Consider the following 14,686-nt stretch of genomic DNA (forward strand, 5'->3'; position numbering starts at 1 on the left):
TCAAGTTTCCACAGAGTGTAAGCTCAACTCCCCAGCGAAAGGCCAGCAGCAAGCTAGGGAGGGGAGGTGGACCCAGGGCAGCCCCCTATTCCCCTTCCCTCCCTGCCTCCTTCTATATCCTCTGGGGAGCGGAGGCCAATTCCAGGGCAAAGGAGGGGAATCTCCATCGACAGTGGAGCCCCTCCCCCTCATGGGCTGAGGAAGGCTGGACCCACCCCCTGCTCCATACCCTGTCCCTCTAACCCCTCCATCCCCAGCAGAACCAGAAATCAGGCAGGTCAAAGTTGGCCTTATCAGAGGGGACTGGGGCCCTTCTGGCCCAGGCCACACATGGGGAAGAGCAAGTTTAAAATTCTGGTGTTTTCTTCATGTGAGGTTACCCAGGAGCAGAGTTATACTAACAGGATTGAAAGAAGAAACCATTGATCACTCAGCTTCAAACTTGTGCCTGGTTACCAGACCTCACTGCTGGAAATGATAAGAACTAATTGGCTTTTATAAATCTTGTAATCATCTTTTGCATAGTACAATTAATTACACTGCATTGCAACTTTCAGTGCTAAAGGCATGAATTGTTGCATGGAAACATGCATGTTATATAATTTTTGTAAATTTCTTTGAAATAGTTTTTCTCCTAATACTATACAGGAAACCTCAAATAATGTAAGAATTGTATTCCTCTTCACCTCTGAAACTTTGCTCTGTTATGTAGATGGGAAAACTGAAGCACAGTGATAAAGGAGCAGTCCTCTTATCAAAACCACTCACCAAGATGGGCCAACCTTATTAGAACTCAGAGCTATGAGAATTCACTCTAGGACATACCCCCTAACCCCCCACCCATCTTTGGCAGCCAAGAAGCTCTTATTGAAATCTAGAATAGATCCTGTCACTCCCAGGCTTCAAACTCTTCAACAGCTTCCCAATGTACTTATAATACAATTCAAACTCCTCACTATAGCCAACAAGACCCTGCTGGGTCCTGCCTCCATCTTGGCCTTGAAGCTCCAGCCTCATTTGTCTTCTCTGGACCTCAAGCACACTGAGCCAATTCCACCCCCGGGCCTTTGCACTTGCTATGCCCCCCACCTGGAATGCTCTTATCCTGTGTCTTCTCATGACTTCCTCCTTCTTTTACCTTTTTATTTCTTTTTTTTTTTTTAGTATCCTTCTTGTCCCATCACTTCCCCATTACCCCGTCTGATCCTGTCTTCTTCATAGCATCCATCGTTTCCTGAGATTTCCCAGCTTATCTGTGTGCTCAATGCTCTTTTCTGCCTCCCTTCCTAGGAAACAGATGCAATGAAAAGAAGACCTTGTCTGTCGGTCACTGCTATGATCCCAGGGCTTAGAACCCAAATTGTCAAAGATCCTAGAGCTAAGCAGTGGCAGAGTGGGGATCTCAATCTATGTTTATAATTACTATAGTATATTGCCTCCCATTCTAATAATTAATCAATTGCTAAATCAGTCCATCCAGCTGAGTCCCACAATGGTGAGAGGTCTGAGGGAAATAAGTCTGCAGCCTCCAGCCCAGGCATTGCCCCCCAATGCCCACAATATGCCTTGTGAAACCCCCCCCCTCCCTCTCTGGGAGCAGGGCTCCAGGATGTTGGAGTGATGGGGGCCAAGCCTGCCCAAAGCTCAGCAGGCAGCGGGGGATGGCAATTCTCCGTGTAAGTTTCTGGGACCAGCAGGGCCGGTTGGAACAGAGAAGAGGTGAGGGAGTGTTGGGTGGGGGGAGTGCCATCAGAGAAGCTGGGCTCCAGAGGATAGCCAGGCTCCCGCAGGCAGGTGGACAGCAGGATTCTGACCAGAGGCACTGGTACCAGGAGAGAAGATAGGTCTCCAAGTCTTGTCTACGGCCATACCACCCTGAACGCGCCCGATCTTGTCTGATCTTGGAAGCTAAGCAGGGTCGGGCCTGGTTAGTACTTGGATGGGAAGTCTCCAAGTCTGGAAGAGCAAATGCCCCAGCCTCTACGGGACCTCAACAGGGATCCTAATTCTGGGAGGTTGGGTCAATAATCATGAGGACTGACAGTTACAGGCAGGGATGGGGGGGAAGAGGAGGACAGGAAAGATGTCTTACTGCCACCTCACGGGCTCCCTCACGTGGACCCAAGTCTCAGGGGCAGCCTGAGTGAGCTCATACCATGCTTCCCACCCAGTGTCCTGAGACTGGTCACCAGGGAGCCGAGGAAGTGGCCACTCAGTGCCAGGGTGGACAGTGGGGCCTGTGGAGGCTGCTATACCCATGCCAGTCACCTCTGGCTGCTCCAGCCACATCTGCATGCCAAGCAATGTTAGTAAACTACTTCTGTGTGTGCCCGGTGAGCTGGGGCTAGAAAGCCTACAGAACCGGTGGTAGGGATGCTCAGGAACACCATATTGTCCATGCAGGAGCTCGGGATAGCCTATCGGGATATCCTACTGTTCTCCAACCCACAGGGGTGGAGCCACCCAGCCCAGCTGCATGGCTCCCCAAGGGGATTGGGACAGACCAAATTTTTACTTTTCATTTCCTGTCTATATGGTGTTTTGGAATTGTTTATTCTATGAGCATTTTATTTAAAAGGCTAGTTTAAATATACATACAATATACATACAAAAAAAGTATCTCCTGAGTTTGGGAACCGCTGGATGGAAAAGGCTGCCCGGGTGGGGAAGGGGAAGCCTCAGCTCCCTGGGGGTTGGACAGACGCCCTGTGTGGGCGCGGCTCCCTACCGGGAGTGGACAAAGTCACCCAGGAGTGCCAGTACAAGAAGCTTAGAGGGTGTTGCCAAACATTCAGTCTCAAGAAATTCCCCACCCAGGGCACCTTGAGTGGCAAACAAAGAATCCTGCTAAAAAGAGCTCTGCTCTCCTCTCCCACCGGGGAGGAAGCGTTGGCACTTGGCAGGCTTCTTTGGAAAGGTCGAGCATCCTCATTCCCACCCTCCACGCTCACCTAGGCCTGGGAGGTCAAAGGCTCCATAAATCACCAAAAGGATGGCAGTTACTTCCTGGCACAGCCCATTGCATACGCTGCCCAGGAATGCCTAGTCACCTTCTAAAGAAGAGGCAATACCTCTCCTTTCTCCCCCGTGTGTGTGTTTGTGTGCGTGTGTGTGTGTGTGTGTGTGTGTGTGTGTGTGTGTGTGTGTGTGTGTGTGTGTTGAACTGGCTCAAGAACCCCAGCATCTAGGAAGGACCTTGGTTCGGTTCCTGACCCTCCCTCATTTGAGGTCAACCTCAACCTGTCATCCTAAGTTGTGGCTCTAGTTTTCCAGGGAGTGGGACATCTCACTGGATTGCTAGAGACACAAAGCACAGAGAGGGCACGTGACTGCCATTAATCACACAGCAAAAGCAAGGCCTGGCCCACCATCTGAGCAGCACTCTGGGCCATCCTGTCCACCCTAGCCCCTGCCCTGGGCCCTAGCTCCAGACCTTTCACAGGTCTCTCCCTTCCACATCAGCTTTCATGCTGACCATGTTCCATTGGGGGTCCTGGGCCTTCAAGCAATGTACCCTGCCCCCAACTCAGCCTCTTCTCCCTGCAGGACACTGGCCGGACTACAGGGGAGTTTGGTAAATAGAAGGAAGTGCTGGGCTCCCAACAACACGGAGTCAGAGAGATGAAAAGCAGCAACACAAGGTCTAACACAGAGCCTGCTGGAAGGCCTGTGGGGGACAGCGTGAACATCCTGTACCAGCCTCCGTGAGCCCCACACCTGCTGGGCCCTGGCCCAGACACAGCTGCTGCCTGTGCCAGGCAGACACCTGGACACTGTGCCAGCCTGCACACAATGTCCCCCACACTGCACAAGCCATGGGCTGCACCTGCACTGGCCACCCACCAGAATTCCCTTCACCCCCTGGTGGCCCCTGAGGCCGCTTAGACACTGTTCATGCCAGCAGTTGAATCTCTGAAGATAAGCCTCCCCAACACACTGACCATGGTCCCCACCATCACTGCTCTAATCACACGCTAAAGGCAAGCGGCAAGACTTCTAGGCAGGCTTCCCAAGTTTTAATGTCCGCATGAATCACCTGGGCATCTTGTTAAAATGCAGGCTTGGGTTTCTTAAAGTCTGGAATCAAGAATTTGCATTTTTAACACATCCTGGTGCTGCTGCTGCTGTCTAGGACCACTTCCAAATTAGAATCACCTGGGGATCTTTTCCAAAACCCAAGTCACACCCCAGGCTAATGAAATCACAACCTCTGTGGGTGGGACCCAGATATCTAGGGTGTTTGAAGCTGTCCAGGGGATCCCAATGTGAGAACAGTGGAAGCCACTGTCCTAGGGAGTATTAGAGACCAGAGATCTGACTGGTGTGCTTGAAGCAGAGCACCTGGAGTTCAGGGGACACCGGTTGGTCACCTTGGATACACAGGGCGCTGTCCTAGGTACTGAGCATATCACAGGGAATGAGACCCATCCTTACCCTCTTGGAACTTTGAGTCAAGAGGAAAGATGGAGGTTAAACAAGGAACCAAGCCAGCAACTGGGGTAAGTCCAGGTTGGGGTAAAGCCACAGGAAAGTAAACAGTAATGGGAGATATAAAATCAGGGAGACGCCCTCAGATTTGGGGTCAGGGAAGGTTTTCAAAGTATGTGACATTAAGCTGAGTCCTGAAGGATGAGAAGGAGCCAGGCTTATAAGGAGCCAGGGAAGGGCATCCAGGCAGAGGAAACAGCAGGTGCAGAGGCCTGAAGGTGAGAATGGAGGCAAGTGGCAGGAAGGCAGGGAAAGGAAGTTTCACCTAGCATCTCAGCCTTCACCTGGGTGTCAAGGCAGAGAGCTCGGCCAATCAGAAAGGCTGTGGCCTCTAGCCTAAATCCCTTAAGGAGTGAAAATGGAAGGGTCTGCTCTCATAATACCCACAGGAAGAAGAGCTCTTGCCCTTGCCGGCAGCATTGCCTGTGGGGACAGACTCAGGTGCTGGTTCTAAGCCAAGCGGTAGAAAGAGAGGTGAAAGGAAGGACAGCCCCAAGGGTGGGAAGGCATGGATCCCCAACCTACCTCTGGCTGAGAGTTTCTTGGTGTTGATGATCTTGGCAGCATACTCCTGGCCAGCCAGCACCTTCACACACCTGCGCACCACTGAGAAGGCTCCCCTAGGAGGACAGAGATGTCAAAGACGGTGAGAATAGGCATAGGGCTGTGCCCCCAGGAAACGCTGGAATTCATGCAGCTGCACTATGGTAGGTAGGGAGCCCTGCTTCAAGGCTGCTCGAGCTCATAGGGGCTGCTGTGACCGACTCGGGGACAGTCAAGGCCGGAGACCCAGGAGAGCCACTGGTGATGGATCATTAGAAGCTTGGCCTCACAAGAGATGCACCTTCCAGGGTTCCTAGTAAGTTAGGCTCAGCACATTGTAAAACATTAGAATAGTGTAGTTTAGAATCACAGAACCTAGGTCCCTGAAAATGTTTAGGTTTTTGTTCTTTGTGTAGGTAGCACATTGACGTGGTTCAAAGTTCAAAAGATACAAAAGTATAGATAGTGAAGATTCCCTCTCACCCCTGGACCCCAGTCTCCAAGATCCCCTCCCCAGGAATGGCCAGTGTCACCAAAGCATCTTTCCACACACACTCTGCCCCACACAAATGCTCCTGGTCCTCGCAATGTGTCTTGCATCTTCCATTTTTCAGCAAATACTCTGGAGAGCAAAGAGGTCTTCATGACATCATATTTAATCATATGGCTGTCCTATAACTTACTTAGCTACTCTCCTGTCAATGGGCAATTAATTTAGTTCCCACCTATAGCTATTACACACGGTGCTGCAATGGCTAACCTTATAGGTATGCATTAGAGTTAGGTTGCCCACGTGTGCGTTTGTGGATAAATTTCTAGAGCTGGTGTTATTTGATCAAAGGGAAGGTGTGGTTTCATAAATGACTTTGAAAGACAACGAGAGATTTTCCGTCTTAGAGATTGTACCAACTTATGGTGAAGGGACCATTCTCCTCCACTCTTGTCCACACGGTGCGCTGTCAAATTTTCTTGTCTTTGCTAGTTAGACAGGTGGCGAGTGGCAACCTGATTTATAATTCTCATTCTAAGAGTGAGGCTGGGCATCTTTTCATATGTTTAAGAGGTTCCTGGGATTTTTATCCTCAAAGGATTGGTGGTTGGAAAAGAACTTGAAGCAAGTATTAATATGAAATATCTCAATTTTAAAATACTAGCCCCTTATTTTTTAGAAATATGTAAAGATAGGATCTGGCCAAACCAAACTAGTCTGAGGGCTAGATCTGGCCTCTGGGTGCCATGTTATACCCTCTACCCCAAAGGTTATCTGGTCTGACCCCTTCATATCACAGAGGAGGCCCCTGAGGGGCTGGACATTGACCGTGCTCACCAACATTACCACCCTTAACCAGAGGCTCATGGCAAGAAGCAAGTCTGTGGAACCAGCTTCCCCATTTTTAAGGTCCATACAAATTACCCAGGTGTCTTGCTAAAATGCAGATTCTGATCCCTTAAGTCTGGAGTGGAACTCAAGGCTGAGCTTCAGGGTTGCTCAGCGTGGATTGCTTGAGGTCCACAGCTAGTTTCAGGCAGGCCCGCAGCCAGAACTCAGACATTTGCACGCCCAGGTGTTTGGCTCCTCCCCCACCAGCGAGCCCGCAGCTTCCCGGCCTGCATGTCCAGGTTCCTGCCATGGCCGCAGCCCATCACAGCCTCCAAACTTTGATTCCCACCCCCACCCCCACCCCAAGCATACAAGTAGGTCCAAGCAACCAAGATGAGGCTGATGAGCACAGAGGCGGACGCTGGCAGGCCCCGAGGAAGCCTGCAGGCTGGCACAGACGCCCTTTCTGCACACGCTCTGGGCATCATGTCGCTGCTTTGTGTCCGGGCAGCACAGAGGGAACATGAGGGGATGGTGGGGAACTGGGGGAAATGAGGAAGGAAGAGCTGGGAGGGGGGCTGGAGAGTAGGAAATATGACCTGGCAGGAAAGCTGGAGAAAGCCAGAATTCAGAACACATGGATGGCCTCACACAGCAACGGGCCCCTCCCAAGAGGTGGCTCCCTGCCTGTCCCTCACCTGGAGGAAAGAAGCAAGCCTGGGTCACCCTCCCTGAGAGCCCTTCTGTCCCAGGGCCTCTTGTGCATGCTCCCAGACACGGAGTACCTCGCCATCCAGCCCCGGTGTGCCGCTGCTACTCCCGTTCTGTTCGTCTCTCCCACCTGACCCCACGCCCAGGTACCCAATGTCTGCTACCAAGTGGAAGTCTACAGATGTCATTTGCAGGAACAGGGGGTCGATTTAAGAAGCACTGAGAAGGACTGAAATGAGACAGGGGAGAGGATGTTCAGTCAGGGGCGTTAGGAATAAGAACAGGCATCTGAGGCAGGTAGGGTCCAACTGGTCTCTTAAAGGTGCCCACGCTACCCAGGTAGGGGGATGGTCCCGAGGCCTGAAGTTCCCTGCTCAGGTCCTCTGCTCGGCCACGACTTTCAAAGGTCCCAGGAGAGAGAACAGCTAAGGTGGCCACTTCTAGGGAAGGTTCCAGGAGCCCCAGGGAGAGAGGGCAGAGAAGGGAGGAGGCTGTAAGCTCCTGAGAGCCGGGCTGGGTTTAGTCCTGCTCACTGACATCTAATCCATGCCTGGTCCAAACTCCCTTCTAGGGAAAGACCTAAGATCAACGGTTATCACTCTGGCTGCTTCAGAATCCCTTGGGGGTGGGGGTGGGTCTTTATTAAAAAAACCCAGTTGTTCTCAGGCCCCATTCAGACCTATGGAATTAGAACCTCTGAGTGAGGACCCAGGAAACCTAGATTTTAATTTAAAACGCTGTCCCGGCCAGCTTGGGCCTGCCTTGCCCACCGTCTGGGGAAGTCCTGCCTGATGCCCGCCGTGCCCCAGAAACAGCACTGAGAGGGTGTCACGTGGGGCTGGGAGCACAGAGGCCTCACAGGCCCCACGAACTTGGCTCTGTTCCAGGAGCTGAGGTCCGAAGAATTCCACCTATAAAACCGGAGACGTCCTCACCTTCCTCCTCAGAACACAGCCCCGAGCTTTTGGGTAAATCCCAGGTTCTAACTAAAGGTCCAGGCCATGGGTGGGGCGGCCTCAGGGGTCGTGTACCCCCCCGAAAGACATCCTGTGCCTCTGAGTGGAGGTATGAGTGTCTCTTTTTTTTTCTGGGGCAAGGACTAATGGCTTTTAGCAGACGCTCAGAGGGAGGAGTTTATCAAAACCAATTCAGAGCTACTGATCCAAAGGACACTGGGCTCACACACCCAGGGGGCATCCTCCCTTCAATGCACATCCATCACCGAGCTCCTTCTGGGCCCTCACTGTTGGAATTCTGAGCTCCCATTTAACGTATCAGGAAACTGAGGCCTCCGTGAGCAGGTATATTCTTGGTGAGGCTGTGAAGAGAACCCAGGTCCCCTGCAAGTGCTCTTATGATACCATCAAAGACAGAGAGTATGACCCTCAAGTGCAGGGGCTTTGGGCTCACAAAGCCCAGACTCAACCTGCAACTGACTGAGTGACATTTAACTCGGTGCCACATGTCTCTGTCTCCTCCTCTAAAATAGGAATAATAATAGCATCCACCTCTTAGCTATGCTGGGGGGATTCAGGGAGACAACCTCTACACAACTCTGGGCACATAAAGCTTCAAATGGGGCGAGGAAGGACCTGAGCCAAGGGGTCCCTTTCTCCACCTGTGCGGCCTCAGATCTCCGTAGTAGGCAGGATGCCTCCTGCCGGCCAAGGCACTGAGATCGGGGAGATGAGGAGCAGAGGAAAGTCTGTAGCAAAAATGAGAGTGGAGGCAGCGAGCCTGCTGCCCTAACTTCCCCCTCTTTTATCTTCTGTTTGAGAAGGGCATTTTTCTGCATCCTCGTCCTGCGTGAGCGAGTGGCCACAGCGCAGCTGTCTTGGCAAAGAGAAGAGCCAGCCCACGCCTCCCCCGGCCCTGAGCTGAGCAGGTGGCCAGCAAGTGGGTGGGCATGAGCTTGGAAACAGGACAGAGTGTGAGAGGGCAGGGCGACCAGGTGGAGAGGGCAGGGTGGAGGGAGTGGCCAGGGCTCCCAAGAAGAAGGAACAGGGACCGCACGTAAGGTCATGTGAGTGTAGGGTGAGCTGGGCGGGTACTGGGAATGCCTGTGAACGTGTTCTTGGGTGCAAAGGGGTCAAGGAGATGTCTGCCCAGAGGTGTGTGTCAGAAGCAAGGTCATTGCCCTGGTGTGCATGATGCCATGTGGCTCTGGGTGTGACAAAGCACAGACGTGTCACCCTAGGTACAAAGTATGTATCCATGTTATCCAGAGGGTCACAGAGTGTGACAGGTAGACACTGAAGGGACAGAATCTCAGGTCTCGGTCATGCTGAGAGGTCTTGGACAGGAGCTCTGCATCACGGTGGACTTAGTTTCTTCACCTGCCACATGGGATTGGAGTAGGGAGAAGGCTAACAGCAGAGGTCTCCTCATCTTTAATCTTCTACACCATCGACATCCAACAGAACTTTCTGCGTTGATGGGATTGGTCTGTGCTGTCCAGGGTGGAAGTCACTAGCCTCACATGTCTATAGCACTGGGGATGTGGCTAGTAGGACTGGTGAACTGAACTTTTAATTCTATCTCATTTAAATAACTATATGTGGCTCACGACCCCTTATTGGATAGTGAAGTTCTACACAGATCAGAACAGGCTCTCAAGAACCAGACCAACCAGAGTTCAAATAGTGGTTCAGCCGCTTGCTAACAAGTTCCTTAACCTTGGTAAACCTCTTTCTTCTCCTGTAAAATTAGGTAAGAACAGTGCCCACCCTGTGAATCTTTTTCAAGGATTCCATGAGATAATAAGGCATGCAACGGGTTAGCCCAGTCCCTGGAGTACAGTAAATGATCAGGAAACAATGCCTTTTATAGGCGTCATTACCTACGAAGTGATGAGAACAGCTGGCATCGTCAGAAACAAAATGGACCTTGTTTGCCAAGCTCAGGGAAGAATCAAGTGGGGAGAGGAGGGAGGGGCCATGGAGAGGAGGGGAAAGGGGCTGCCCCCCCCCCCGACAGGGCAGCCTGCCCCTGGGTGTGTGCGGGCATGAATGCAAGCCCCATGAATGCGAGGGGGAAGGAGGCCATGCGTGCGGACTCTCCAACGACAGACGGAGAGGGCACGGGAGAGCGGTCCAGCGGCTGAGAATGCGGGGACGTGCTAATGGGCTGTAAAAAGCAGGAATCACACTGGAAATTGCTTGCTGGCTGCCTGGCGGGCATGGTGTCCTGGGAGTTGCCGGCCGCCTGGCGGGCATGGTGTCCTGGGAGTTGCCGGCCGCCTGGCGGGCATGGTGTCCTGGGAGCTGCCGGCTGCCTGGCAGGCATGGTGTCCTGGGAGTTGCTGGCCTGAAACACCCCAAAACACTGACATGGCAGCCAGGTGCAGTGCCAGGAACATCTGATGGGGAGTAGAAAGACCTGGGTCCTCACCCCACGTGGCTACCAGCTCGCTTATCCTTCTGGGCCTCAGTTTCCCTATTTGAAAGATGGAGATGAGGAGCCCTCGTCCCACTTGCTTTGGGGCCACTTGTGAGAAGGCTTTACTACGTAGGGTTGGGAAGAGATTCCTATGACCCAAGGCTAGTCACTGCCAGCATCCTCTAAGTGCTCCGAGCCTGTGGGTCTCAGCAGACGGGAACACTATTTGGGGGGGCCTCTGGAGATGGCATAGTCATCAGCCCCTGCCTCACTCCATACTCCTCGGAGGTCCGGTTGTCAGGGGTCCTGACAGTGCTTCATTGGCTGCTTCTGCCAACACACCCAGGTCTCCCTCACTCTGGAAAAATAAACAACCACTCTGCCCCGAAATAAAAAAATAAATTTAAAAACTAAGAACCTTTAGACTCAGCAGCCTGGGCCGCTTCCTTCTTCCCTTCCTCGCTGCCAAACTTCCAGAACAAGTGTCCGACATCCGCCGCCTCCTCTTCCCACCTCCCACATGAACCCACTACAATCTGGCTCCCACCCCCGGGCGCCCTGGAAGGAAAGCTGTGCCAGGCCCACCCACCCAGTGCCCCCCCAGCCTCAGCCCCACTGGTAACGATCAGCCCTGCCTGCCCCATACCAGGTGGCGTTTAGCTCCACTGACCACCGAGCTTTGAGGTCGCTCTTCCTTTTTGTTTCTGGGTCAAGGCACTCTCTCTGCCCCTCCCTCGCTGACATTGTTTTCTCTTCCTCATCTCCCCCCCCTCACCCCGACATCACCGCTCCCTGTTCTCTCTCCACCATTCTCTTTCTATTTCCCCTTCATCTCATTCACCCAAACCATTAGCTGGGATCTCTGGGGAGGCTCTGGGCATTAGCAAACACATCTAAAATTTTAATAAAATTATTGTGCCTGTGCATTGTTCTGGGCAGAGGGTGCAACCCTTCACAAAGGGTTCTGTGACACACAACCCCCTCAAATGGTGAAAGCCACTGACCATCACTCAAGATGGAAATCTGCTTCTAGATAGCCCCCACCTCTCCAGAATTCTAGTCCCAGATTTCTAGCTGCTCACCATCTTGCCTGCACGCTACATAGTGGGCACCTTGTAATCAAAGTCCACCTTCTCCTCAAAGGCCTCCCCACTGTCAGTTAAGACCCCTAAGCGTTCTACCTTTCTACGATGAGTTGGGTGGTATCAGAAGTACCTGGTCAAATGCGGACAGACCTGCTATTTGTGGGAGAATTCATATCTACAACCTCTTAGTGATCAGTAACTCACAGCCCAAGTCAGTTGATCTGAACACTCAACACAGAGCAAGGTCTGGGGTGTGGAACCCAGAGCAGACAGGGTTAGCATATCTGAGGAAAGGCTCAGAGCTGGGGTAGGTCATGGGGGCAGTTCCACCCAAGGGGCCATAGTGTGGGCCACCTGTGGCTGCATCAAAAGCTGCTATGCCCAGTGATAGCTTATTATAGAAGTCCACTATCTCCCCATCCCACAAATGGAGAAATTGAGACCAAGACCTTGAACCCAGAAAGCCTGCTTCATCTTCCATTGCTCTTTCCAATATTCTATACTCTCAGATCAGACAGGGCCCTACCTAACTAGGGGGCCACAGGCAGGCTTTAGAGTAGGGGGATCTGTGGGAAGTAATAGACAACATTCTGTGAGTTGCAGTGAGGTGTATTTTTCCGGGGAGACTGGCTGGGGCTCATGAGATTTTGTGAGGTTCTCCCTAGGTTCCCAAAATAGCTAAAAAGCTGGCATCAGATTTGTTCAGAAACAAGAGGACTATCCTTCCTCACAACACCCACCTCTATGTACTTGAAGCAAATCCCTGCACCTGTGTGGGTCTCAGTTTACCCAAATGTGAAATAACTTGTTCTTAAGCCCTTTCTCTCTTTTTACTTCTTTCATGTTAAGCAGCAGTGCCCCTTATTAGTAACAAAAAACCAGAACCCAGCTATGCAAGTCCCCAAATGGCAGACAGAGCAGAGAGGATAGGGGCTGGGGGCTCAGGACCCTTCTTCCTTGCCTTTCTCTCTCTTCTCCCCAGCTCACCGCAGTAGCTCTCCCAGAACTCCACAAATGACAGCATGTTACAGCCAGAAAAACCTAGGCCCTATTAGCGAAACCACACATCCCTCCTCCCAGCCCCGGCTGCAGCCGCCCACTCGCAGACTCCAGAAGATGCCGCAGGGACACAGTGTGTTCGAGCTGTCCTGCACCCCCCGGGGCCTGCCCCACGCCAACCCAGCAGAAGTCTTGTGGGGGACACAGAAGGCCTGGGGACCGGAAGATTCTGTTTGCTGCAGGGAACACTGAACCAGCAGAAGTCCCTTGTTTTGGCTGTGCATGGGTTTTCTTGAATGGGTTACAAAAAGAAAAAAGAAAAAAATATTCACAGAACCTGGAGACAGGACCAGAGCAGGCGAAGCCAGGGAGGTGCTAAGGGGGTGCGTTCTCTGCAGCCTCAGGTGGCCTCCGGGCTGGCTCTGTCCCCCTGCATACCCCAGTGGCTCTCGGAGGGCTCAGAGGTGCTCCAGGGGCCAAGCAGCAGACTGGAAAAAGGACACCCCATTTCTGTGTGTCCCTGGGTTGGATGCCCTCAGGCAAGACTCTGGCCCTCTTTGGGCCTTTGTTCCCCATCCGTAAGACAAAGAGCACCCCTCGGTCTGATATTCTGCGTGGGACTGAGGACATTCTGGACCCTAAACCGTTTCCCACTTCATGCATTCAGCAAAGCATCTCACTGGGCAAGGGAGGGATATGGGGCAGGAGGGAAACAGGGGCACCGGGCTGGGACAGGGCTGTGAATATGCTCACCTCTGCTACCAGAGTGCTCACTCTCCCCTGAGAACACGTCCACCTAGGGGTAGAGGAGCAGTTCCGACCATAACACGGTTCTCCCTTACATTGGGCCGAAATCACCTCCCTGTTACTCTACACATTTGCTCCCTGCTCTGGGGGCCCTAGGACATCCCTGGCACATGAGGGAAGAGGACACCACCCCCACACCTAGGGGTCTCCTCTTCCTGCTAAAGTCTCCCAGCTCCTCAGCCCTCTCTCACTTGAGACCTTCACCACCCTGCCTGGCCCCCTCTTCTAGACAATCGACAGATTTTTAATATTCCTTCTAGGCTCCATGCATCCAAAAGGTGGGGGCAGGCTGAGAAGGCCTAAGGAGAGTGAGAACCTTCGTTTCCCCCAAACTGACATGTTCCATCGAAACACACACCTCAGAGACTTCGCCTGTGCTGTTCCCAATCTCAGAAACACTCTTCCAGTCTCTTCCCTCCGATGAACTCTTATTCAGCCTCCAGCTCCCTAATGTCACCTCCTCAGGGGAGCCTTCCCTGATACCTCCCTCACCCCAACTAATTAGGGTCTCTTTACAGCTCATAGTTCCAAGTCTGTGCTCAGAGCCCTTGTACAGTTGTATTTAAATAATTCCTGACGTGATTTAATTAATGTCAGCTTCCCGCTAGTCCGTAAGCCCCAGGGAGGCAGAAACTACCTAAATCTTGCATGTGGTACCTACCTGCTGGGTTCAGCCCGCGGCTGGGAGCAGAGAATGTGCTTGGGAATACTTGTTGAATCGATGAATCTAAGAGTCATAGACATTCCTCCTTTCACATGATCCCAAGACAACCAAGACCTTCAAGCTTCTCTAGCGCAGACGGTCCCACTGGCCCGACAGCCCCACCGGACATGTTGGTGGGCAGACATGCCCCACGAGCACCCAGCGTGCCCAGGCTATACCTCAGCAAGTTTCAACATGCTCTGGGGGCTGCACCAGGCTGGCCTGGGATGGGAGGCTTCCTACTGTGCCACGGAGAAGCTCAGAAGAGAATGTGACATGGGCAACATGCATGCAGGAGAGGGTGAACTGCGGCAAAGGTACCCACACAAAGAGAGGGCAAGGGAGAGACAGAAAAAGAGACCGAGACCAGGGAGACACAGAGAAAAGGAGAGAGGGAAGGGGGGGGGAGAGAGATGACAGAGATAAAGATAGATACAGGTAGCCCGAAGCCGGGCCAGTCCCTCCTCTCTGCACTGGGAGGTGGATGTGTGCTTACTGCCCAGTTGGAGCCAGTGTGTGTGTGCACACACGAGTCCCTTGGCATGAATGTGTTGGTGCACACGCACCAGCAACAGGGTGCCAGTGTTGCGTTCCCAGGCTCTGCCCTCACCCCCTGAGAGCCCCAGGGCCCCGGACTACAGGGTGCTGGCA

At 52.7% G+C, this 14,686-nt stretch overlaps 1 protein-coding gene across 2 annotated transcripts in view; it reads right to left on the reverse strand.

Moving 5' to 3' along the window:
• Positions 1 to 14,686, reverse strand: part of CAMK2A (calcium/calmodulin dependent protein kinase II alpha) — a 63,267-nt gene that overhangs the window by 43,154 nt on the left and 5,427 nt on the right. For both annotated transcript variants that reach the window (XM_066344474.1, XM_066344473.1), the window contains exon 2: positions 5,014 to 5,108. In XM_066344474.1, coding sequence (XP_066200571.1) covers positions 5,014 to 5,108 — 95 coding nt within the window. The remainder of the gene's footprint in view (positions 1 to 5,013; positions 5,109 to 14,686) is intronic.

This window comes from Saccopteryx leptura, chromosome 6, assembly GCF_036850995.1.
Source record: "Saccopteryx leptura isolate mSacLep1 chromosome 6, mSacLep1_pri_phased_curated, whole genome shotgun sequence".
Classification (NCBI taxonomy): domain Eukaryota; kingdom Metazoa; phylum Chordata; class Mammalia; order Chiroptera; family Emballonuridae; genus Saccopteryx; species Saccopteryx leptura.